The sequence below is a fragment of the Rhinolophus hipposideros genome (assembly GCF_964194185.1).
Source record: "Rhinolophus hipposideros genome assembly, chromosome: 14".
Taxonomy (NCBI): Eukaryota; Metazoa; Chordata; class Mammalia; order Chiroptera; family Rhinolophidae; genus Rhinolophus; species Rhinolophus hipposideros.
In genome coordinates this window covers 32594840-32622329 of record NC_138060.1, presented here as the reverse complement: position 1 = coordinate 32622329, position 27490 = coordinate 32594840, and the positions used below count along the sequence as shown (strand labels likewise).

Below are 27490 nucleotides of genomic sequence, written 5' to 3'. Positions count from 1 at the left end.
ATTTCTATACAAATAATTTGTTTTACAAAAATGGATTTTATGCTACACATATATTCTACTTTATCCATCCTGCTTTAAAGGAGGGATAAAGTAGAGATAGCAGGCATAAACACTTGGAAGCTTATTAGTCTAAAAAGAAGAGAAACTAATGGCAGCTTAAGAGAATAAAAAATTGGCACAAGCATAAGTGTTTCTAGTTGTGCTCAGAGCAGGAACCAGTGTGCAAAGGGGAGAGAGGGGAAGCAAAGGATGCAGACAGAAGTTCAGGAGAGGGGTCACAAGAGGAAATGTAGAGACCAGCTGTAGTGAAATTCGACCAGTGTATATGAGAGGCTTCTGCTGGACACCTCTCTTCTCATGTTGTGGGAGATAAGATAAGGCCTACATGTGGGTGATGAGGTCCCGAGGGGAGAGAAGGCTTATACAATAGCCACAGCCTTGTAGAGTGAGCACTAGAATGTCAACAAAGGAAAAGAAAGGCCTGTTTATAGTTGTTAATAGCTGACTGACATGGTTCAAAAGCAAAGCCACACCCAGAATCCCAAGGCTACACCACTTACGGCTTCATCTTAAGATGAATTACAAGTAAATCAGGGTGAGTCTAACTGTCAAACACAAAATTACCAGACTCAAATGTTAGCCAGAGAAGAATGGTGGCAGCATGGAAAGAGCAGAGGCTTAGGAGCCAGACAGATCTGCTTCTACCCACCACTCACCAGCTGGGCAGGTTATCTGACTCCTGAGGCTCAGTTTCAGAAGACAGCAGCAACTACCTTCCAAGAAGGTTGTGAGACTCTAAGATAATATATATAAACACCTGGCATATAGTAGATACCTGGTAAATAGTAGCTATTGCTACTGTTACTATCCCGCATATGGATGCGATGTAATATAACACCATGGTTACAAACACAGAATTTGGAGGTAGACAAACCTAACAAATTCGAATCCGTGCTCTCAGTCACTAGCTGTATAATCCCAGGCACCCAAGTTTCAGCATCCTCTCTACTACGGCGAGGACCCCACCTGCCAGCCCAGCTGCTTGAAGGAGTAAACAGTATGTTTATATTACGCCTTCATGGAATCAGTAATCAATGACTGTTACAGCTTCGATGCTCTGGGCCACACTACATACCCTCTTAACTAGAATTCAGTCAGCTGTAGCAGTAGGGTTCCACTGCCTACCTTATTCCCTTCATTCCCAGGGCACAGAACATGGCACAGAGTTGGCATAGTAAATATCTGTTGCATGAACAGCACGACTGTACTGAGACATAGAGATAAATGTATATAATGTATCTAACAGTGTTTAGCATGTAAGTGCTGGGAAAAAATGGAGCTACCCTGTTTCCCCGAAAATAAGACCTAGCCGGACCATCAGCTCTAATGCATCTTTTGGAGCAAAAATTAATATAAGACCTGGTCTTGTTTTACTATAAGACCCAGTATAACATATGATATGCTATATGATATACATAATACCAATAATATGATATGATATATGATATATATGTAATACTTATATTAATTTTTGCTCCAAAAGATGCATTAGAGCTGATGGTCCGGCTAGGTCTTATTTTCAGGGAAACAGTATTTGTCTTTACATCAGAACATGGGCTCCTCCAAGGCAAAGAACCTTGTTTTATTCATTTTGTAATCCCAGCACCTGGCAGACTGTTAGGACGTAGGAGATCCTCAGCAGATGCCTACGGAGTGGCACCAAAGTCAGCAATAATCGAGCAGCCTCCCCTACTCCAAGGATAACTGCAGGAGTCCCGATGACTTGACCATCCAAAAGCAACATGACATTCTCCATCTACTGTACCATCTAACAAGTCATAGGTAGCCTTTGTGTCACGTGCCTGTACTTCTGATTCAAGGTTATGCCTTCAGTAACAGTAACGACGCCAGATTTCAGGGAGGTGAAAGGCCACAGAGCTCCATAGGTATGAGGCGGCAAACACTGTGATGATCGCCTCTCGCACAGGATCACAGCATACGCAGCTTTTGTATCAAGTAGGTCAGTGGTCATGGGAAACAGAAGGACAGGGTACCAGTTACATAAACTTACTCAACTAAACGTATCACCTATATGAAGATAACAGATTATGACACCAAACTTACTTGTAATTAACATTCTTATGGTTTCTGCAATAGACTAAAAGCTCCACAAAAATCATGGAAAGCAGGATAAAGGGTTCTCCACGTTACTATCTTAAGAAACAGAGATCTGCAATAATCAGAACCAGCTTTTCTGCTAATTTGACGAATACTTGATTACTTCAGATTTTTAGTTGAGTCTTTTACATTATCTTAAAAATACTTTCTTACAGGATATTCTGGTATTTCACCAACAGTTTTACCTTTGATTAACCTAGATTAGATGCAGTTCTTTCTACTCCGAGTCTTTATCTGATTAGTAGAGAAATATGTTTGCTGCAGAAAAAATTGGAAAAATAGAGAGATTAAAATTAACCTTGGTTCAGTCATCCAGAGATGATCATTATTTACACTTTGGTATACTTCTTTTTGACACTTAGTATTACTAGTGTTTTCATAAACATGACTTTCAGTGCTTCAGAGTGTTCTCTTAAGCAGTAAGTCATCCATTTCCCTATTACTGGACATTTAGATAGTGTAGAAGAACTGTTTTCTACTTACTGAATATTTTGAAAAGTGGCTTTTTCCTTTATATTAAATATAAGCTTTTGTGAATTACTCTTTGTAAAAGTTCTGCATTTACTTACATTGGCACAAGGAAATAAAGCACTGTATGCAAAGGCGGCCAGTCAGAAACCCACCAGAGCAATCCTCCAGGAATCTAGCTAGTGCGAGTCAAGTCTGGAGCAGGGCTTGTGTGGAGCCTGACTGTCCCCAGTGAAGTGGGAGAATACAGAGGAGCAGGGAGAATGGGGGTGGGAAGAGGTGGGGGAGAGACGTATTGGGGCGCAGGAAGAAAGAGGAGGAATGGCAGAAATTAATATTCTAAAGCATGAGTTATAATATTACAACTAGAAAGTTCTGTGATTTTTTATAGTTCTGAGACTCAGTAAACAGTCCTTTATGTGGATCTGAAGTTAATATGTTTTCATTTTTTCTGCATTCAACAAAAACCAAAACCCAATTTTAATTTATTCAATATTCACTGGTACCTACTCTATGCCAGGCACTGTGGTTGGTAATAAAAATCAATGAAACCCTTCCCTCCCGTCAAGTTCATAATTAGAATATATTTAACCTAAAAGTTCATACAATCTACATTCAAAATAAAAAATTAACAACTGATGGCTCATGACCCTGGGGAACTGCAAGAGATCCTCAGCCATCACACACACACACAAAAAAAAGCATGATAGACTCCAAATTAGAGAACGTTTCATTGTATGCTTATAGCCACCATGTCTTAGATTTCCTGAGACAAGCCATGAATCAAATATTCTATCCCTTTGCCCTATAATCAGAATCCCAAAATTAGAATCAAACTACAACTCCCAGACAATACCCCAAAACTACATACAAATCCTCTGTCAGACCCCATATGTGTCAGTCGTCATTTCTGTTCATTCCAGGTGTTATACTTCCACCCTAGGAATCTGCATAACCAGCCTTAATACTTTTGCCCAGAAAATTGCTCATCTGAAAAGGAAAACTTAGGGAAAAGGTTTCTAAATCATATTGCTGGCAAAAATATATGAACTGTTATTTTCCCTTATGCCAACAAATTCTGTTAATACTAAGTTAAAGAATTTGTTCTCAGTTTGATACCTAGGATTTCTATTCTGCTTTAATCCTTTAACCCCTGTACTCATTCAAAAACGGCCAATTAAACTAACAGAGAATACCTCATAAAATTATCTTCATTTGAGCCTAGAGGAATCCTAGTGACCTACAAATGAACCTAGAAAAGGTCATTTAGAAGAAATCAGTTAACACTCTCTCTCAAAAATTCCTGGAGAGCGGGATAAAGATTAAGGCTCCTATAGTTCTAACTTTAGTGACTGAAAAATGACTTCTGCACCCTCACCCGACTCCAGCCTTCCCCAACACCTTGACACATCATTTCACAAGAGCATTAAGACATCACTTTTCATTCAGCAATTCATTTTGAGCCCCTAGTGCCAGGCACTATATACTATAGCCCAGGGAAATTGGTGAGTTACAAAATAGACACTTTACAGTCCACTGAGGAAGAGACATTTATTTATATGAGGGAAACAAATAGGGCAAGCCAATAATGGAGAGAGGCTTGCAACTTAGGGTGCTGAGGGAAGAATTTCCTAAGAGGTGATGAGAACCTCGAGGTTAAGAAGCTAACAGTTATGCTAAAAGTAGGGAGCAAAAATGTCCTCGGCAGAGGAAAAAACATTCAATGGCTGAGGCAGGAAGCAGCGTGTTGAGAACAGGACACACTTTAAAAGGCCAATGTTGCTTGGCTATAGTGAGCAACGGAGGGAAATGTGGCTGGAAAGATTAACAGGGGCCAGGTCATCCATGCCCTGGGGAAGCTATTGGAAAAGAGTTGAAGTAATGTAATCCCACTTATTTTGATGATTACTCTGCTAGATTGGTAAAAATACAGCAGAAGCAGGGAAACAAGGAAGCCATTATAGACATCTAAATAAGAGATGGTGGTAGCTCAGGCACTGGGAATCAGGAACCTTTTAAATGACATCTCAGATTAAAAGATGAGCACAAGTTAACCGAAGGGGGAAGGGCACTGCAGGCCACTGGAAACCATGTACAGTGACATTAGGTCGCAAGACCATTCTGACACAGTAAATAGCCTACCGTGTTTCCCCGAAAATAAGACCTAGCCGGACCATCAGCTCTAATGCATCTTGTGGAGCAAAAACTAATATAAGACCTGGTATATTATGTTATATAAGACCCGATCTTGTATTGAACGTGGTAGAAGAAACTAGCAGGAATTTGAAGAGGGGTGAGAAGAGGAACTTGGGATAAGTAGGTTTCTGGCCTTGAGTGGGTTGTTTATGGTTACTAGTCATTACAACAGGGAGAACCAGGGGTGTGGGAAGAGTGAGTTCAGGTTTGTATATGCTGTCATACCAGAAGAGCCATATAGTTGGCAGTTGGATACATGGTGGTCTCTGGTTTTGAAAGAGGCTGAGGCTGGACATGTACATTTAGAAGCCACAGGTGAACAACTGGTGGGTAAAGCCATGAGAAAGATTGATTGCCTGGGAAGTACAAAATGAGAAGAGCTTAGTCCAGAACGCTGAGCTGCCCTGACACTGAAGGGGAGTTAGAACAGGGTTTGTCAACAGCAGCACTGATGTTTAAAGCTGAGTAATTATGTTGAGTAAAAGGAGTCTCTACACTCTAGACACTGACAAAAGGTTCTGCATGAACTCCCACAATCCCGAAGATGCCTCCCGTCTCTGCTTAGTACTGCTCTTGGTGCCTTGAACAACAAAAAAAATGCAACCCACAGTGCACTGGTATATCTTTATGTTCTAGATTGGGTCAAATCCACTGCTAGAAATAACATTTCTGGCATGAGGCTACAGTGGGAAAATGTGTATTTTTGTAAAAGTATTCATTCACAAATGACACAAAAAATCTGTGACCCTATCCCCCAGGACAAGATTGTGCCACCATCCTGCTCCAGTAAGCCCTAGCACTTCTCCAAGAGAATACCTAACATTTTTCCAAGAGTTTGAGTTATGGGCCCTCTCACCTAATCTTCACTCAGCGCTTATGAGGGATAGGAACTGCTGTTATCTCATTAGTTGAGGAAACTGATGCAGAGGGGTTAAGTAACATGCCCAGTCCCACTAAGTGATCAAACTGAGACTGGAACCTGGCTTTGGAGTCTGACTCCAAAGTCCATGCTCTAAAGCTAAACCAATCAACCACTATTCCAGATGTCCTCCATTAGGCTACAAGCTCTTTGAGGAAGGGGCTGGTTCAGTCTTTTTCATCACTGTATTCCTAGCAATTGCCCCATGCTTAGCAACAGGAACTCAAATACTTACTGAATCTCAGTTTCAGACCACTCTTTTGAACTTGTTCCCACATCTGCAGTGAGGTGTTTAAAGACACTGAGAGCTCACAGACAGCAAGTTAGGGGCACCAAGGGGAAGAAAATATTTTCCACTCTGACATGAAATAACGAGTCATAGTGTCTGACACTGCATTGCTAGAATTAACTTTTCTTTGGGAATCGTGTTCCCAGAAATGGAGGCCATCAACCCTGCTTCACTCCCATCAAAGCAACAGCCTTACTGCCTCCTTATCCAGCATATGCGTTACATTGAGGCCTCAAGGAGATGGGGCAAGAGTGGCAATAGAAATTAAGTACAGACTGGAGTATTTTTGCAAAATGACCCACTTGTAAATTTTTGATAGGATCAAAAACTGGTCCTCGGGAAGTTTTCGAAACGTCAGGCAGGTTTTTTTTAAGCCTCTATTCGTTGACTGCCAATTACAGGTATACCTGCCTCAGCATGTTTTCCCTAGCTTGCCAATCTTGATACCTTTTTGATAAGGGCACTACCATATGTCCAGAAATTTCTGCACAGACGTTGTGAAAAGTCCTTGCAAAGGGTAACAAGGCTAAGCCAGTGATACCAGTCTGAAACCAGTGTAGTAGACATTGCTAATTGGTCATGTGTATTTTTCTGGGTTCACATGTAGCCTCAGAATATTTAATACTTCAAGCAGCCATCATTCCCATAAAATATTTTGTCCTCCCTGCCTAAAGCCACCCTCCTGGATAGCCTGGAGGATATGGAACTCAGGGGCTACCTACCTACCATATTCCCTCTGCTGTGGAATTCTGCAAAGAATGGAAGGAAACCCATGAAAGAGCTTTACTCTGCTGTGTGCACACCTGCATACCTAAATGTACTTCTAGGAGGTCATGGAAACTATAAAACAATTTGAGAAAAGTCGCCTCCCCCCCATGGAAGCCACTTGAACGAAAGCATTCATGTACAGCTCATACTTTACGGACCTCACACCTCCCTAACCCAGAACCATTCATAATGTTCTCATTCCTACCAGGGCCCCTAGGGAAACCTTGATACAATCCATCTTCAACAAATTCTAACATGAGCTTGGGCTTTAAGGAACAGGGAGAAGAACGTGTTTTCTATTCCAGAACATTCTCTTCCAAGGTTGCTCAGTTGTTTGTAGCTGCCATTTAGCAACTGAGGATACTTTTGCAGGTTGGTCTTCAGTCTCTATAGTTTGCCATATTGACTTCTATCCAAACATTAAAACTTTTTTATAAAAAGTAGTAACTCACTTTTGCTTTTTCAGTTCTTTTGAAGATTATGAAACAGAGGAACCTGCCTCTCCCTCTGACGTTGGAAACAAAGGCAATAAAATAGTAACCTCAAGCCTTGCAGAGAAATGTGGAAAGCTTCAGTCAGTGGATGAAGAATAGCTGCTGCTGTCTACATGGAAGGGAGATATGTATTTTAAATATTTTTTTCTTGTGAAGAGATGCTCTAGTTTGCATACTGCTTTTTAAAGGCTTTGATTTCTGCAGGTGTGTATCTGCACTAGGAACTTTAAAACGTTTTTAAGCAATAGGTCTGGATACATACTCAATTTGGGAGAGTCCTCCAATTTGCTTCAAACTTTTTACAGAGCTTTTCCTCAAAAGCAAATATAATGATGTACATCACCTTCCATAGTCTGTGAATCAACACTCTTCACCCCTGAATGTACCAAGGATCTCTTGGGGACAGTGTCAAGCACAGTTCTCTGTCCAGCATCCCTGAGGCCCCTCAGGGCTCCTATGGAGCCCAGAAGAAACCTTCACTTGCAGAAAATGAGTCAAAAATTCTGGAACTTGAAAAATCATTAAGGGCCTCCAGAACTGAATTAGCCCTAGTAATAAAAGCACTGCCAAAACATCTCAGAGACTTCTTTTAATCCTGTGTGTACTAGATTCAAAGATCTTGAACTTACTTGGTTTAATGTATTATTTCACAATGACCTGCCAAACTGCTAGTCACTTTACATCCTCAGGTATGGTAACCACTGGGCCTTCCAACTTTGCTGGCAAGCTCTAAATAATCCCCTCCCCATCCTGACTGTATATCTTATATAAAACCTAGAGAGAAAACTTCTTTAATGAAGTACAGAAGAATTTGATTCATACTTGAAAAAAAGTTTCCTTTTAACTCATCTAGTATTTGTAGAGAATTGTCAAATGATGTTCTAGTCTCCAAATTAGTTGATGCTCCATCTACATTTCCTGTCAGAAAGCCTACTTGAAGACTTAAATAACGATACATGGAAATTCTTACTAGACATATTCATTACTTAACACTAGACTAGGCCAATAGTAAAGGCCTCAATCTAAACATTATTCCTTCACGTTGAAATGACTACTCCAAATGTTCCATCCACTTCAGTGTTTATCACAAAAATGGAAAACCGTGATGCCACCCATAAAAGAAAGCTATTTCATGTTTACTATAGTGGTAGGTGTGTTCATTACAGAATTCTACATTTTTCAGCAAGTCACAATACAACTAAATCCTGTAATATCCTTGAAGATAAAAACTGAAAATAAACTACATAAAGAAGGTAAATTTCTGATAGTTTAAGAAACCCCCGAGAAACTTTTTAATACCCATCTGTCAAACTCATCAACTTTTACCATGGAATTTTTGTTTCAACCAGAAGTCCTGAATGTCAGAAGAGCTTCCCTTCCCAGCCCACCTTGGTCCCCATGCTGGTATGAAGGCTAAATAATGAAATAATCAAACTTTAGAACTGCAGTAGGCTAAAAGTGAGAAAAGGAGAATTTAGGAAATGCACTATCAACTGGCACAATAATAGTTACCAATCCTTGTCAATATCGTCCCAGTTTCCTGTTCTTTTACCTTCATGATCAGAACTGATCTTCCATTTAACTGTTAGAGAAAATAACTATTAAAACTTAGTATTAATAGTTCACAAAGCACTAAAAGCTTAAAAGTGACTAAATTTTTAGGAAATACTACATGCAATACCTAAACACACTGGTAAATTATTAGGGATTAAAAGCATTTATGTGATACATGAAATTTACCATCTATGCCATCCAACCTTTACCATGGAAAGAAAGCAATTAGTTTTTTTATTCCAGATTAAAAAATACTAAAAAGGAACACCTTTTTTTTAGAAGCCAGATATGGTCTAAAGGTTTTATTATCCATAATGATCTAATGTATTTCTAAGACTCATCAAAAAGTAAAAATAAAATTCAATTTTCCAGTATACTTTTTATTATTTTTTTTTTTTACTATTTGACTTTACTTTTTTTACCTTGTTTCTTGTACTAAAGTCACTTTGGTCAATATGTGGTTTCAAAAGTCTGTAATTATAAAAGTAAACTACCAACATCATTCCATTTAAGATAAGGCTATTTTCATTTAGGTTACCCAAAGTATCGTATTTTCAGACATCAATGTGTTTCACATAAGAGTTGAATGCAAGAAATGTGAATTCTGAGGAACTAAGATAGTATATATTTGACTTTCTGGTAAGATCGTGCTGAATATAATCATTACTGCCCAACTGGAAATTTCAGGTTGTTACAGTATCTACTTCCGTGATAAAACTTGAGGTTTATCATGATCTTAATGCTAGTCAATTAAAAATGAGTTTCATAGCATAACATTAATTGCCAAGGTAATCAAACTAATGAAATTCTGTGTATTTTCCCTGTATCTTATCTATGTCATTGTGTACTGTTCAAAGTGTGTATAAAACTCTAAATTGATTAAATGAGGTAAGTCATCTGCTCAACTTTTGGAAATGTTAAGGTGTGTTTGGGTAGAGAAGCCTGCATGATTTAACTCGTTTTTGTTTTTTCCTTTTTCCAAAACTAAATAAAGACAAATTGTCAAATATGAATCCCGTTCACTAATAAGATAATCACTACACACTTCGTTTTAATCACACTTGCAACTCATATTTATGTTTGAAAGAGTAACATTGTAAATGAGCATGAACCCCTGGGAAAAGGATCAAGAAAGAGCTGTAAGGATAACACCTCATACTGAGAAGTGATTTCCTCTGGGGAAAGGAAGGAAGACTAAGGTTTGAGAATAAGGGGTTCACAGAGGGAACTTTAGCCTTATATATATTCTTTTAAAAGAATACGTAATTATTTGGGTTAAAATAATTAAAATAATTTTTTAATTACTTAAAATAATTTTTTAAAAAGGAGGGAGAAAAGTTAAAATACCACCCAAGTATTACACTCTAATACTATACTTTGAGCTTAGTATTTTCTAAAGCAGTTTACATTTGTTATCTATGATGTGGGAAAGGAAATTTTATTTTTCTTCTATTGTAAAACTTACTTTTCTTCCACAAGGTCACCACAGAGTTGTGTTAAGAAAACTAAGAACACAGTCCATTCTTTATCCTAGAACCAAATTACACCTCTGCATGGAAATGTACACTTAATGAACCTAACAAAAAAGATAAACTATCAGCTCTAAAACTTCTGTAACATATGGTGAAAGATCATTTATGTTAATAACAGACTCAAAAAACAAGTGAAGATACGTCATATTAAATGCTGTTATTGTTTTGGTGATTTCAAATCCTAATAAAGTAAATCCAGTTACTTCAGCAATAATTTCTTAATCATCCCTAGTTAGCCACTGGTGAGCATTCATAAGTAATTCCTGGTATAAAGAAAAACAATGTAAAAATCAAGGCACTGTAATTAATTACTCTTTCCCAAATGTATATAATATAGGCCATTCAGAGCATGCTATCCCAAACTCTTCAGTATTCTACAACATAGAATTAGAAAACTAACATTTATTGATAGATTTAAGGTATAATACAGGTTTCCAAAAATGTGGCAGTGAGAATATCAGCATAAAAAAGAGAAACTTGTGCTAAAAACAACCTGAATTCATCATTGGCAATATTACATAACAATCAAGGCCCTCACATACTAATGATTTCCACTTTGTCTATATTGCCAACCTCCCATGCATCAAAAAACACAAAACTAAGATTATCAAACTTGGGAAGCAATAAAGTACTCTATGAATTTTAAGATCATAATATTAGGAAAGTTTGAGAGATTTTCAAAATATATCCTAGTCACCCATGTATACAATCTCATTTCTAGTTACTCTGCAGTAATCATTAGTGAATAAAGAACAGATTTACAAGTTTATATAGCAGGGCATCTGGGTTCAACACAAAACTCTTACAAACTTTAGGCAAATACATGTTTCATAAGACACTGCTAACACTTAGAGGAATTAAATAAAACTCCAAAACTTGGAAAGCAAATAAAGACAAGACAACTAAGAAGCATTTTCCACCATTTACTCTTGTTATCAAAAATAGTTCAACTCTTCTTGCAAAACAAAACAAAATAGTACATACTGGACACATACATCACATTTTTCTTCCTATGGCTTTAGCCCACCCCCACCCCACCAAAAGAGACCAAAAAAAAAAAAACGAAAAAAAAAAAAAAACCCAACAACAACAAAAACAACTCTACCTGACCACATTCACAGAAAATGACACCAGGATACACTACAAAACAGAAGGAGGTGTCATCTGCTCTGTGTCCAAAAGTTTCTTCTCCATGTCTTATTCTAGGTGAGTAACCATCATTGAACATGCTGTGTGCCAAATCAAAACATAACTTCAATGTATGTCAGATCTCACGAGAGATGGTGAACGTAAGTAGATGTTGGAAATTTTCCAGCAGTATTTTTCTTTAAATAAGCACTGTCAAAGCAGCAACTCTTCTTTTAAATCATAGTCATTTCTTTACAACCTAGTCAGTCCTTATTTTATTTGGGCTGTGCTCTTTCAAGCAACTGACTAGATTTCCCTTCAACAGAATGTTTGTGACTCATCTTCCCCATAAAAATTAAAGGGAAGAAGTGCATTTAAACTGAAACATAGTTTGTGCTTTACATGCAAAAGAGCATTCTAAAAAAATCCTAGCTTCAAACCTACCTAAATGCACAGGCTTCATAAAAAGGTATTTTTATTAGGCCTCTATAAAGAAGCCTTCATAACAGCACCCTAAAAAAAGCATATTTAAAATAAAGTCTGTGGCAAACTATTAGAGGAAACAAATCAAAAAAGTGGCCAATAGCAATAAGTATAATGCACAAATCTAGATACGTTCTGGGGCATTATTCCAAAATTATTTTAAATACATCCCAATTTCTAAATGAAACTTTTATAATTTTAAAAATTCTGTCACATATCATAGTCTAAATTCAATTACCTTCAGAATAAAACTCTTCTCCACTTCATTCATCTAATTAGAACATTGCTTATACTGAAGGATTAAGAATGTTTTTCCCTAGAAATGAGTCAGACAACTAAAAAAGGGGCTCAACTCCAAAGAGTTTTGTAGCATAAACAGCTAAACACCTGAAGTCTGACAGAATTTCAGTTTGTTCACTTTTAAAGGACAGATTTCTTCAACATTCTAATGAGGGGCAAATTTTCTTTCATAATACTGCTGATTTAAGAACTGCTACATACACCAGTAGCCAATTTTCATGATCAGAAATGGTATTGTGTCACCACAAAGGATGAGCTGGACACATCAGCTTTTCAACAGGAGAGACATCAATGGCATCTGAAGGCAGCACTGAGTCTCCTGAACAAACTAATGGCTACTTTTCCACAAAAACTTAGCACAATCTTCATGGACTGACTAGATACCACTTCCTTACATTTAATCATAAACTTTGATTATGCACAAAGCATGACCATAAACAATGAGGTTAATGTTACTTTCCTTGCCAAAGTTCATTTTGTATATATCAGTTGCATCAGCATTTGTTCTCAAACTATGAGGTTCTGTAAGAACTAAGGACATGTAGTTGTAGGGTTACTCCTCCATTATCTGCAAACTATTTCCCCGACACTAAACACATATAACTTAGCAATGAAAACACTTGATACAAGTGATCTATATGCAGGAGCTCCGGCAAGTTAAACCAACAAAACCATAGCTGCCTTAAACTGTAGCTATTTCCCTACCAGAGGTAGGTTTAAAGACCCACTGATTTAACAGTCGAATCTCATGTCTATAGCATCATCCAAACTTTTATCATCATGTGTACTGGCAGCTAAAAACGTCGTTACTGGGGACCCTGTGACATTAATTACACTGGTGCTGGTACTAGCATTGCGCACAGCAATGCTAGTCACATTAATGCCCAAAGTGAGCCTGGTCTGCTCCAAGGCCTTTTCTGGCACAGCAAATGCCTCCAACTTCTTCTCCCCATTGGCCATATAGGAGTTTTGGCAGCCACGACATATACAATCTAAGCAGGCTTTGCGGTTAGAGTAGCAAGGGCAGCGTTGGCCACGGCATGTAAGAACACTTGGATTTTGAGTAGCACGCCCACATTTACACCCTTTCTTTTCCTGGGGTTTTTTGTACACAGTCTTAGTAGGACTTCCTGGCATAAAATGATGACTAGGAATCTTTTCCTTTACTGTTTTGTCTTTTTTAAGAATACCTGGCTTGGTTTTAGAGTGAGATTTCTTGGATCCATGTTCATGACTCTTTTTCATGCTTTTAGTCGATAAAAGTACCGTTTTGCTGATTTTGGGTGTTGTGCCTCCATTGGGAACAGATGCTATAGGTTGAAGAGAAATTTTGCTCTCCCGTTTCACTGTCACAGGAGCAGATGCCCCCAATGTTGGGCCTCGAATAATGGTAGAAATTGGAAGTGGCTGAACTTTCTCACTGTCGCTTTCTGATCTGGATCGTTTTCTATTCAATTTTGCTACCTTCGGAGTTGCTGCAGTACATGATAACCCATGAAGTGCAGGACTGGTAGACATAAAAACATTATGGCTAAGAGACTGGGAAGAAAGCTGCAGAAAAGGTCCATTGGATACAGTGGCTTCCAAGTTGGGCTGCAAATTAGGACAACACACCTCAGTATTTGAAACAGTTTCTAAGCTGCGGAGTACTTCCTCAACGCTCAGTAACAGAGAGTCCCCAGGTTTTATGTCTTCACTGAAACTGCAGATATCAATGCCTGTGGAGCATAAGTCAGTGGCTACCGCGTCACAGACAGGTGGCAAGCTGTCAGACAGATCTTCAGTTTTTATGTCAACAGTGTTACATACATCAATCGTATTTGAATGTTCAGGTGAAGGAATATTTAGACCAAATCTATCTATTGATAGCCCATTATAAGTAGGCAAACCATTGATAACAGAACTGCCAATAGCAATGCTGAGGGTGCTTTCAGATATTGGAGATAAACTAGCTTGAGGATCAGTTGTGGGTTCTGAGGTCGAAGGTAAAGGGGAATGTGTCAAACACAAAGTAAAGGATGAGTCTGAGGGTTTTTCTGTCTCCTCACAAAACAATGATCCATCATTAAACAAAGCCAAAATATCAGAAGAACAGTCGACTGCTTCTATTATGTCCCGTGCCAATGTCGTCTGTGTTATATATTCACATAGTTTTTTGTAGCAGTTCACTAGAATGCTTAACTGCTTGTTTTCCTCAAACTGCTCATAGTCTTTGCACCAGCTACATGAAGGTTTCATCATCATTTTCTTGCCTTTACAAGTTTTGCAGACATAGTGTTGGCAGGTGGAGTTGGTGGGTGCAATAGGATCTTGTAGCAAATGTCCTAAGAAGGGGAAAAGGAGGAAAGCAAAGATTTTAGTAAAATAAACTTATAATTTCATATACTGACGTTAAGATGAGATTTTAAGTAATCTATTAAAATTGAGATGGGTTAAACTCACCAGACCAGGTCACAAAAAACATACAGTACAGGAAATGGAAAAATAGTTCACTTCACGTTACTTTCATGCCTTATTCCCCATTCCTTTACTCAAACCAGAATGTTCCTTGATTCTGTGTTTCTACCCAAAACAGTATGTTCTGGTCCACTTTCTTATACTTTTCTCCAAAGGCGATAAAGAGCTGAAGATCCGTCACCAAAAGCACAAACTAGGCTTAAAACCCTTGGGACCTCAAACTAACACAACACAGTAATTGCTACAACATATTGAACAAAATCATATTATTTTGTGTTAAGACACTGGGAAAAAGATATGAGCAAGAGCAATTCAGTGCTTACCCTCATTAAACATAGCTTAAGGGCATTAATCAATTAGTACAAAGGCATCTTAACAGAAAAAAGATATAATTTCAAACCATTATTACACAGATAGTAATCATCAGCTAAGAAGAGAAGATCAAAATGTAGTTATGATGAAAAAGCAACGTCCATTTATTAAAAGCAAAGAGTACTAATAACCCCTCAAATTCTATAGAAAATCAAAATACAGTGACAACAAAAAATATTTATGTTTAAATGTATTAAAGGGCAGGAAGGCATTAATATTTGTACAAATTCTTCTGACAGAATACAGATGACCATGGTCATAAGCCATGCGTAGCTAAGGACAGCAATGGTATAAAAGTGGAAGTGATTCCGATTTGCTATCACTCCCAAATGATAAATGATCTCCACATATAAACCAGGAAGGGAAAAACAACTAGATCAGTCCCTAGCTCCACCCTTACTCCCCAAAGAAGCTCCTTGTTTCCAATTCAGGAAAAACAGTAATTAACTCAAAGCAGCAACTGTTTTCTCATACCATCACATAATTTAAGACTCAGGCACGAGAGAGAAGGTACTTCTGGCTATAGCCAAGTAAAATCAGCAAACCCTCTCCCTTAGAAAACCTGAAAAATTCTGACAAAAAGGGTTATTTTCACAACCAAAGACATGAAACCATCTGAGAAGCACTTATGTTTGAAAAACTGCCAAATTTCAGGTAAGGACAGCAGGAATCTTTCGTGTCTGGGTCTGGAGCTGCCCAGTTCTCCCCTACCACCCAGCTCCATCAGTGTTACCTACCCTATGAGGACCGTAAGTGGCTGTGGTGGAAGGGGGTTCATTAAGGCAGTAGGTGATGAATAGGCCCAGAGGCATTATCACTGGAAGTTGACACTCAGAGGCTGGCCAGTGGGGAGGGCAAATAGCTCAGCTCTCGCAAGCCTGAGACTGCACAAGCACAGGTAAGACAGACGCATCAAACAAAATGGCAGTTTTCCCCAAGTTGATCTATAAATTCAATGTTATCCTTATGAGAGTACCAGGCACCGTTTGTTTGTTTGTTTGTTTAAGAAATTGATAGTCTGAATCTAAAATTCATATAAAATCAGAGAGGACCTAGGAAAAGAACAAAAAAGTTGGAGGACTTACACTATTAAATTTCAAAATCTTCTATAAGACCACAGTCTTGATGACTGTGGCAAAGGATAGGCATATATAAATCAATGGAACAGAACAGAGTCCATAAAGAAATTCTTACATTTATGGTCAAGTGCTTTATGTTACAAGAGTGCCCAGATAATTCAACACGGAAGAGTATTTTCAACACATTTTGTGGGATAATTCGATAATCAAATGGGAAAAAAAGCAAACTAAAAAAAGACCTGTAAGTCTTTGCCTCACAAAATACACAAATATTAACTCAAAATGGATCGTAGACACTTAAATGTAAAAGCTAAAATGTTAGAAGACGACTCAGAAGAAAATCGTGACTTTGGGTTGGGCAGTGTTACATGTGACATCGAATGCACAATCCACAAAAGGGTAAAAACTGGAAAATGGATTTCCACAAAATTTAAAAGTTGTGCTTCAAGATACCACTAAGAAAATGAAAGGACAATCTACAGATTGGGGAAAAATATTTGCAAATCATGTATCTCATAAAAGGACTTATAACATGATATATTAAAAAATATCCTACAAATCAGTAAGACAAAATTTAAAGTGTGCAAAATATCTGAATATTTAACCGAAGAAAATATACAAATGTCTAATAAGCACATGAAAATATGCTCAATATCACTAGTTATTAAGGAAAGTAAAGCCAATGGCATACTGCTACACACCTATTAGAATGGATAAATTAAAAATGACAGACGTTGGCAAAGATGCGGAGAAAATAGAACCCTTCTATATTATAGGTGTGAATGTAAAAGGGTAAATCATATTGGAAAATGGTATTTTTTAAAAAGTAAAGAAATACAGTTACCATACAAAAGCCAGCAGTTCTACTCCTAAGAACCTACTAAAAGAGAAATGAAAAAAGATTTCTATAGAGATATGAATATGCATAACAGCATTATTTATAATAGACAAAAACTGGAAACAATCCAAATGTCCAGTTCAGTAGATAAACAAAACGTAGTATATTCATACAACAGAATTACTGTTCAGCAATTAAAAGAACAAGCTATTGGTACATGCCATAACATGATGAACTTCAAAAACATTATGCTAAGAAGCCAGGTGCAAAACACACTATTGTAGTATTCCGTTTATATTAAATTTCTAGAAATGACAAAAAAGTAGAATGAGTGGTTGCCTAAAGCTGGAAGTGGGACAGGGAGTAACTGTAAATGGGCACAATGGTACATTTTGGTGGTGATGAAAACGTTCTAACATCGTATTTTGGTGATGGCTGTGCAATTCTAAAATTTTTTTAAAGGACCCAGTCGTTATGAAGTCCAACTTTCTACGCAATGCAGGAATCCCTTAGAGTACCTTTGACTTAATCTAAGGAAGGGAGTAGAGAATATACATGTATGCACTTAAATGTTATCTACTGGGAAGGAGAGATTGAACAAAGTGAAGTGAACAGGGATAGGATGAGATTATCCTGGTTTTAACCTGTTTTGTAGCTTTTAATCTTCTAACCATGTAAATTTTACATAATTATGTAACAAAACTAAAATTTTAAATGAAATTCCTCATTATCAAAAGCAACTGTAGATAGAGGAGGTCGTAAGTCATGTGACGGCAGCTTTCAGAAAGACCTGTCTTTGACGCTGTCCCTGAAGGACAGCAGGCAGCCCAGAGCCCTGCAACCCAAAGAACAGGGCAGCCCAGAAACCGGGCGTGGATATTGAACCTGCAAGAGAAAGGGGTTGACCTAAAGCAATTCCTGTATAAAAAATTACCAAGTGTCGAAGGGCTCCATGCTATTGTTGTGTCAGACAGAGATGGGGTGCCTGTTATTAAAGTGGCCAATGACAATGCTCCAGAGCATGCTTTGAGACCTGGTTTCTTACCTACTTTTGCCCTTTCAACAGATGAAGGGAGCAAACTTGGACTTTTCAAAAAATAAAAGTATCATCTGTTACTATAATACTTTCCAGGTGGTTCAATTCAATCGTTTACCTTTGGTGATGAGTTTCATAGTCAGCAGCAATGCCAATACAGGATTAACTGTCAGCCTAGAAAAGGAACTTGTTCCATTATTTGAAGAATTGAGACAAGTTGTGGAAGTTTCTTGATCTGACTTGGTTTTGACATCTACCTTATCTTCATTATAATAGGCACAACATCAATCCAGTGATCTTTAGACCGCAATACTTGTATCCAAGTACTCAAGAAAGGGCCCCATCTTCCACCTTACACTAAAGGAAGAGCCTATAGATAGAACTTATGAGTAGATTATCTTTTCTTGTACAGGCTCTTATTTACTGAGATCTGGGGATACCGCAGAAATGGTTCTATCACAGCTCCCATGGAGTTAGTCAGCCATCAAATCTGCACGAGATTCTATTCGGTGGGTAAGAATCAAAACAGTACTTTGATCCACTCCAGCCATGACGTGCCCCTATTGTAGCATACGCCCAGGTCTGCAGAATGGAGCAGACCCTTTGTTGTGAATAATGAGGACATATTTCTTTCATATTGTTTTTATTTGTTGCATTGAGTGTGAGGAAGGTAAAATGGCTTAGTAAAAGTAATAAAATCAGTACAATCACTAAAAAAAAGCAATTGTAATTTTATATTAAATTGATGGTATAACTGTTCAGAGATTAACTACTTTTAACAACTTTATAACAGCATATCAACTCATCCTCGTATTCTCATTTTTTTTTTGTTTTGCTTTCAGGAATCATATTGTTATGGTAGTGCTGATAGTTATAATAATTATAATAATAGTGTTGGTGTCTGTTGTGGGATAGATTAAATGTTGATATCCTTCAGAATCTGGATTTTTTTTTCTTTAGCAGAAGGAAGGAAGTCATAACAGAAAAAGTTAAATAAAAAATCCTGAATTTCAATTGGGTTTATCAGTATGAACTAATATTTTCATCTTTGTATTTTCTAGTACTACACACTGCAAGGCCTGGAAGCAAGGGACCAACCCCAGTAGCAATTACCTCAGATAATGATATTGAAAAACAATTTCCTATTCAAAGAAATCAGGGCTTCTTGGACTGATTCCAGATCTGTGACATAAATTAGACAAGATGAGTTCTGATTACTTTGTTATGCCAGAAACTATCAGGATCAGGATAATGTTAAAGTGACACAGGAGCAAACTTGAAGAGGTTCCCACATGCCAAGGATAAGAAAATCCGAGCATGCATACATGTGATGGAATGAAACACATCTAAAAATTTTCAAATTTCTGAGTTCATTAAAAAAAGAAGAAGAAAATCAGTTTCAGGATACCAGTGAACAAGTTCATTGGTTTGAAAACTGATGAAGAGCAAGAATCAAGTATTTATTCTGATTTAACTATATACTGTTGTTTCCCCAGAAATAAGACCTACCCTGAGAATAAACCCCAGTTAAGATCGTCAGCCAGACAGACGCATTTAGTATGTTATGATGATGTTCCAGAAGAAGATGACATGACTGTATTTGAATAAATGTAGATTGTTGTACATGAAAAAATAAGACATCCCCTGAATATATGCCCTAATGCATCTTTGGAACAAAAATTAATACAAGACCCGGTCTTATGTTTGGGGAAATACAGTGTAACACCCAGTCTTGTTTTCAAGGAAACACGGTATGAACTATACAACAAAGTCACCAAATCATAGAGAAGTTTCTCTTTACAACAATAATGCAGCTAATAAATGAAAGAAAAAAAATGACATAATTTGAATGTTATCGTTTTATAACCCCTAATGATTTGCAAATTGCTTAAGCTAAGTGATAATAAGTAAGGATTACCTCTTCTTGCCTTCATTACATCACTGATCTGATCTTTTTACCAGTCAGGTCAATCAAAACCTCCCCTAAACTACCAAGCACCTTAAAGGACATATGCCTACACATTTTTGCATTCTTCTGGGAGGTATTAAGAGAGTTTGCCGAATATTGAGAACTGAAAATAGGCTGGAAAACATGTAAAAACTATCACTTATTGATTCATGACTCCACTCAGTTCTTAAGAACTTCCATCACCTGGTCTCATATTACCTACTCGATTGCCTAACTATTCCCAACACAAATATTTGAAATGTTAATCTACCCTGGAAGGGTAGATTAATCTACCCTGGAAGATGCCTACAGGCAAATTGGTGTCACGCAGTCAGCTTCCCATCCTAACCCTCAAAAGTTTCCCAGAGGGCTCGCTTTACACCTCATAACAAAGGCAACTCCAGTGATATGAGGAACAAAGAAAAAGGTTCAGGTGCTTCTTACCAGTTAGGTAAGCCTTAGCCACACCAGTACTACGTGTCCCTAAGGAAACTCCTCCCCCACCCCGCCCCCAAGTTAAGAAATATCATATACCACTTTTAAAAGCATAAATATACATCTAATCCTAAAAATAAAATAGATGAACAATCTGAGTCAACGGGAAGTGTGTCACTCACTGGTAGACTATACTATAAAACAGCAGTGTTTGGGGAAAGGTTTTATTTGTTTTAGCTTAGATCATATTCTGTAATTTCACATTCAAGGACAAAAAAGACTTGCTCAAATGATCTTCCTTTGCAAAATACAAGTTCTTATAACTAAATGAATTTGATACTATGTGCCGTGTTTAAACAATATTCAATGACGTATACTGAACCTAAAAAGACTAAAGACTAAATATTAATTTTTACTCAACCTTTAAAAAATTACCAATTCCTTATTTATTATCCCCCTTGCTATTCCCAAATCAGCCAAATATAATTTGAGACTAAGACTCAGATTACCACAATGGTGGAATTTCTGGGAATACATAACTGTTGGTAATTAGTTTATTAAGACAGTCAGATTTTTTTCAGAGCTCTTAATTTTGTGAAACCATTTATTACAGAAATTTTCAAACAGACAAAATCAGAAAATAATATAATTAGCCGCCATACACGTATCACCCAGATTCAGTAATTATCAAGATTATGTCACATTTGCTTTCCCTATCCATCTTTTGTTCTCCAAAGCAAATCCTAGACACCATCAATTCACCTCTATCACTACAAAGTACATTTTCTTATATGACTACAATGTCATTATCACACCTAACAAAATTAACAATTTAAATAATTTTTAAACCAGATTTAGGTTTATTGTATTTTGCCATATATAATGTGCACTTTTTTTGGCCCAAATCTGGGCAGGAAAAATAAGGATGCTCATTATATATGGGTAGTACTAATTCTGTATCTATATAAATGTTAATTCTTTTATGTATGCTTGTTGAGTTAAAAGTGTAACTCTAGAAATCAATAACGGTATCAGTATGCAAAATAATAGCCTGGAATGGGGTCATCGGTTTTGTTGAATTCATGATTAACTTGCAACCACGAAGAGTTCTTGGCCTTCTATGATGCATAAATACCGTTAATTTGTTACCGGTATATAAAATTTCTTGTATCTGTTCTTATAATTATTTTTTTCATAAAATTTCTCGTACCATAATATGTTAAAACTAAATGCTAAAATTCCTTTAAAATACAAAAAACAAGTACCTAAATGTAAACAAATAAGAATTTGAATTAAAAAAATTAAAACGAAAGATTTTTTTGCCCCCTAAAAGTTTGGCCCCAAAATGTGGGTGAGCATTATACACGGGAGCGCATTATGCCCAGCAAAATACAGTACCTTGAGAAAAAGCTTTTAAAGCTCTTTTGTAAAAGGGCTTTAATTCAGCCATTAAAGAAGAATTTTATAAGTTATACTTTTCTTAACATGCTTTTTAACCATAAAACTCCTTTTATTAAACAGATTGAACATAGATCATTCAAATCACTACCCTGTTAACATATGAAAGCTATGGTAACACTTGGATTGGCGCCACGCACTTTATCCCTATTCCTAACAAGAATCACTGCCAGCATCAAGATTTAAGCAGCAGCCTAAATTTGAGAGAAACCTACAGCACCAAAAATAAACAAACTGTAGCTAAGTTTCCAATCAGCTTGTACCTTTCTCCACACAAGGGATCCGCACTCTACCTTCTCTATCTTAACACAAACAAGCAAGGACAGCAACAGTCTCTTGGCAAACTCCTTTAAATACATAACTGATCCCAATTTTGAACAAAGCAAATGGTAATTCATTCACTCCAAAATACCATTGGTAAAGTATAAATTGTATGTTGACCATAGTATAAATTGTATGTTGACATGCAGACTATCAAGTAAATTATGTCTTAATCACTTCTTAAGTAAAATCTATTGATTCTCCAACAGTCATGGTGTTTAATCACACTAATATTTTTACCAGATTACTGGGAGAAATTAAGTTTGGAGGTGCAAAAAGAGGACACAAGAAAAAATAAAATGGCTAAAATGCTTAACAAAATTTATTAATGACTAAAAAATGATCCTGTGAACACTGGACCTGGCAATAATAATGATCATAAAATAAAACCTACAATTGCAAAAGCTACCATAAATTAAAATGTAATATGAACAAATTAGACATGAACAACACAAAGAAATTTAAAGTATCAAACCCTCATTTTGAAGTCTCCATGGAAAACAAATGATCCCAATGAAAATAATTTCAGTAAAATAGAAAATGGTTTAAGGAATTAAACTACCTCAATGGCTTAATTTTGGCATTTGACAAAAATGCATCGTATAATTCTAACTTAAATGGTACATACACAAAAAGAGCATCAGAATCAAAACATTCTGTATTTACCACCACCCGCCTCCAGAACTACTTCTGGTAATGCTTCTGTTATTGCAACAAGGATTGCCTTATCAAAAACCTCAAATCATGCAAGTAATTTTACATAAACCCTGTTTGTTGTTAATGAGATGACACTTGAAGATCAGGAAAAATTAGCCAAGACTCGCACAAACATCATCCTGAAATGCCACTATCAATAAGTAAAAAATGCACACCAACAGGTCATGGTTAATGATTAAAAGCATCGTAACATTTCTCCCAGAAGCATTCTTGGAAACCAGAATGTTAAAAACAGTCAAGAAATCCACAAAAAGACTCAAATCATAAATATAATACTTAGATATATGAAATATATGGAAAAGTATTTCGCAAAGGAAAAATAAACTTTGTAATAACTCAAACAGTTTTACCAAAATAATGAAAGAGAAAAATAAAAACAGTATAGAACCCAATAGGTGTAAGTAAAATATGTGGCATCCTACAAAAAAAAACAGGAAACAGTTCTCTGCTCCTGCTGACAATGCAAGCAATATGAAACAGAAGAGGTATTAAAAAGGATGCATTTCAACATACTAACTCAATAAAATATACTTTCCATCACAGCCTAAATTTGCTTCCCAACAAATGGGCTCACATCAAAAATAATTAGAAAATAAAAAGCTACCAGAAATTCATATTAAAACCCCAAGCCAAAAGGAGAAAAATAATGTGACAAAACTTGCTAAAATGGAATAATAATATTCCATGAGATTTTCTTAAAATCATTACTAAAGCAAAGAAACTTAAGAAAAAAGTGGTTATCTTAAAATCATTTTAAAAAGTAGAGTTCTTAAATAGGAAGTTTCTACATTCACTTATGTTATTGTTTCTAAAGCCAATTTCCTCAGCAATAACTCTTAAATAATGTACTTTTTGCCAGCCATTCCTTTCCAAATGACCCAGATAACCTTATTGACCACCTAAGTACATCTATAGCCACATATACAGAAAGAAATATAGAAGGGGGGAGGGTGAGGAGCCTTATTAACAGCAGAAAGAATTTTGTTTCCAGCCAAATTACACTGCTCTGAAGCTCTTGGATCCAAGACAGGATGGTAACTCAAGAAATTACAAAACATTTCATTGAATGATGACAAGTGGCACACTTGATCTTGGAAAGATACTCAAATGTTGCAGGAAAAATAATCTTCAAATATTTCGTTCAGTAATGTACAATTGGATTCTGGTAGGCAAATCTTTTCTGCATCATGAGGGCAAGACTTTTTTTTTATAAAAACTCAATCTAACCATATTTGTTTCAAATATACGTACTTCAGATGTTTCCATTCTCAACATTATGACCAATGTACAATGAACAAATCATAGAAAGCACATTAGAATTGGGAGTGACGTTGGAAATCAGCTTATCCATGGCGTCATTTTAACCAAGATGGACTTTCATAAGATACCTAGCTAATTACTGGCAATGAGAAATAGAAGCTGAGGCTACTGATTTCCAACTTAGTATTCTTTATTTATCTAGAACCATCCTTATTTCTGCTATTAAGTTCACAGCATCCACTGAGAAAATATTAGCTTCTTTCCAATTATCAAAAAGAATGATTCCTGCAGTTGGGCCATAGCAGAATCAATGATCAACCACAAAATGTAAAAAAACCTTTGGAGAAAAAAGGAACAGGTACTAGCAATAATGGATAATGAGTGGGGCAGAAAGAGTGAACGGAAATGGAGGATGGATGCTCAACAATAGTTTTGCAAGGGTCAGGAAATCTTTACTGCACAGCGACTGGAGCTGCACGAGTCCTGCCTGGATTCTCTATACACTGACCTCAATTTTTAAAGTGTATCTTAAATGTTTCAATTGAACATGTATGCTATAACACATTGTACTTTATCCTCTGTAAAGAGTGTCCAACAAAAACAGCTCAGCCTACATACCAGTCTAAGAATTTACAGCATCAGAAATCTTAACTAAAGACTGTGTGTGTATATATTAAATGTGTATATATGTATAATGTATACATATACACAAAACTAGGTATAAGTAAATATGTACATATTAAACTCATATGATGAGCTGGGTTTCATAAATGATGTCACTTTAGATAGCATTACTGATTAGGTAATAGCATCATCTTATTGCTACTACTAGAAAGTTGAGACTTTTTTCTAGTGGCAATAAATTGATGCTGATCAACCCCAATATACCGGGGGTGCAAATAAAATGTATACACATGACTTGTATTCGTCTTTTGTTATCAGAATATTTTGGGTATTACAATTTTAACACAGTTTTTTTCCTTTCTTAAAATGTGTATCCATTTTTTTGGCACCCTCTGTATACAGACACCCATTTCTTGTGATGTGAGAATAACTATATTGAATCTAAGTCATAATCCATTCAACCCAGATTCAGTCTCCAATAGCAATATTAAGGCACATATAGAGTGGGAGAATAAATTTCTACCAATGTCCAAAGTCTGACGTAGGGCCTGAACAATACCCCTTCCATAGGGCAATCCACTGACCTAAATATAAATATCTCCATTCTCCACCTTTTCGAAATGAAGAGTGCATTTAGGCTATCTTCATTTAAGAAAACATTTCTCTTTCCTCAATCACTTAAGGAAATAATTTCTAGGGCCCAGCTATATGCCAAGCACTGTGATAGATAGCCCACCACTTCAATTTAACAAGGGATTCTCTGACCTTTTTCACACCTCTGAATTACAGCACCAAAATTACACTCCAAAATTAAAGACGTAAAATGTTTTCAAACAATAACTAGTAAAATATCTCCTAGATATATATACACATGAAAATAATCTGGATTCAGCTAAAAACAAAAATGACAACACCATAAAAAGATCCTTATGTATCACTTACCAAATGGGCACAAATGAATTAACTGGGACAATTAAAACTGTTCTTTTTAAACTTGTTTTTAAGTCTTGTTAAACCAGTGCCCAATATAGTTTTTTGCAGGAATATGTTGAAGTCTAAACCTCTCAAAATCTTTTCATTAGGCAAAATTCATCAGTATGAGTGCTACTGTAAAGAATAATAAGCTCAAGTCAAAGAGAAATGAATTTGAGGTGAGAGAACCCTCCTAAGACAGCACCAATTTACTCTTGGTAGGGCTTCCTGAGGTCTGTTTTTCTTCTTTCAATTTTTGATTGAGCAGCACTTAGAATATGTTCCTTTAAACTTCCACACAAATTTCATTTTAGTAGTAAACCAAAAAGCAAATACAAGACTCAAAAAATTAACAGGTCCAAATGACAAACTAAGGTTTCAAAGAAATTATTAATTATCTAATTAAATATTCAAGCAGCTATGCCCCAGACCACCATTATTCCCTGATCACCTGGATTCCAGACCTGTAAACTGTTTTACTTAAAATATGCATTTTAATTAAAAATAACGGAGAGGGAATCTTTCGCTGACAGAGAACACAGCAGAAACAGTTTTAGAGGCAGGATGCCTAAGGGATAAGTTGAGAACCACTGGTGAAGACCATGCTGAAGGCAAGGACAAGTTCCTGAAAGGTTTAAGCAGGGGAGTAGAGAACAGATTGGAAGGAGCCATCCTGGGAGTATGAAAACCAGTTGGATGGCTATTGTTATACATTTCACATTTGTTTTCCAGCTCTAAATCCATACAAGTACCAGAGTTTGTTTTCCATCAAGTCATAATTGTGAGTGAAGAACCATGGATAGAGAATTATATCTGCTCCTCAACTGCTTTCTTAAAATCAACAATTTGATAAAATGTCTGGTTTAGAATGTACACAGAAGGAGAGGCTTAGAAAACAGGAGTGTTTGGGAGAAGACTACCAGCAAAGGCACCGTGATGGACCGAGTACAAGGCCCAAAAGAGAAAGTCGTTCAGCCAGGTGGCTCAGGTGGTTGGAGTGCCGTGCTCCTAACGCCGACTTTGATTCCCACATGGGCAAGTGAGCTGCACAGCCAAGACTGTGAACAGCTCTCCCAGAGCTGGGCTGCCACGAGCAGCCCGAGGTCGGTGTGAGCTGCCGCAGGCTGCTGTGTGCTGCCACCGGCTGCTGTGTACTGCGGTGGGCTGCTGTGTGCCATCATGAGCAGCTGGAGGTTGGCATGAGCTGCCGCAGGCTGCTGTATGCTGCCATGGGCTGCTGTGTGCCATCATGAGCAGCTCGAGGTTGGCATGAGCTGCCGCAGGCTGCTGTAAGCTGCCGTGGGCTACTGTGTGCCGTCATGAGCAGCCAGTGGCCAGAGTGAATGGCTGGCAGCCATCATGAGCTACTGTGTGCTGCCATAAGTGGCTGATGGCCAGTGTGAGTGGCCGGCAGTCAGCATGAGGGGCCGGCGGCCATCGTGAGCAGCTGGTAGCCGGTGAGGGCTGCCATGAGCTGCCCACAAACTGCCTCAGCCGGGGGGAGCACAAGGCTCATAACACCAGTATGGGCCAGGGAGCTGTGTCCTACACCACTAGACTGAGAAAGCAGTTTGAACTGGGGTGGGGGAGCAGAAAAAGGAGGGGGGAGAAGAAAGTCCATTCCATGAAGTCCTGGCTGAGCAAGGTCACAAGTCCCAGTTCTC

The 27490-nt window shown here is 37.2% G+C and overlaps 2 protein-coding genes and 1 pseudogene across 9 annotated transcripts in view; 2 read left to right on the top strand and 1 right to left on the bottom strand.

The window, feature by feature from the left end:
- The window catches only part of PPP2R3A (protein phosphatase 2 regulatory subunit B''alpha), a 140315-nt gene extending 129717 nt beyond the window's left edge, over nt 1-10598 (top strand). For all 7 annotated transcript variants that reach the window (XM_081071559.1, XM_081071556.1, XM_081071560.1 and 4 more), the window contains one exon: nt 7285-10598. In XM_081071559.1, the coding sequence (XP_080927685.1) occupies nt 7285-7411 (127 nt within the window). In that variant the 3' untranslated portion in view covers nt 7412-10598. The remainder of the gene's footprint in view (nt 1-7284) is intronic.
- A 546-nt stretch (nt 10599-11144) lies between these two features.
- Nucleotides 11145-27490, bottom strand: part of MSL2 (MSL complex subunit 2) — a 28229-nt gene continuing 11883 nt past the window's right edge. The window contains exon 2 of the mRNA XM_081071563.1: nt 11145-14633. Coding sequence (XP_080927689.1) covers nt 13042-14633 — 1592 coding nt within the window. The 3' untranslated portion in view covers nt 11145-13041. The remainder of the gene's footprint in view (nt 14634-27490) is intronic.
- On the top strand, nt 16533-18325 carry LOC308507331 (ragulator complex protein LAMTOR3-like; annotated as a pseudogene). The gene is made up of 2 exons: nt 16533-16616; nt 17833-18325. The product of its transcript is annotated as a ragulator complex protein LAMTOR3-like (transcript).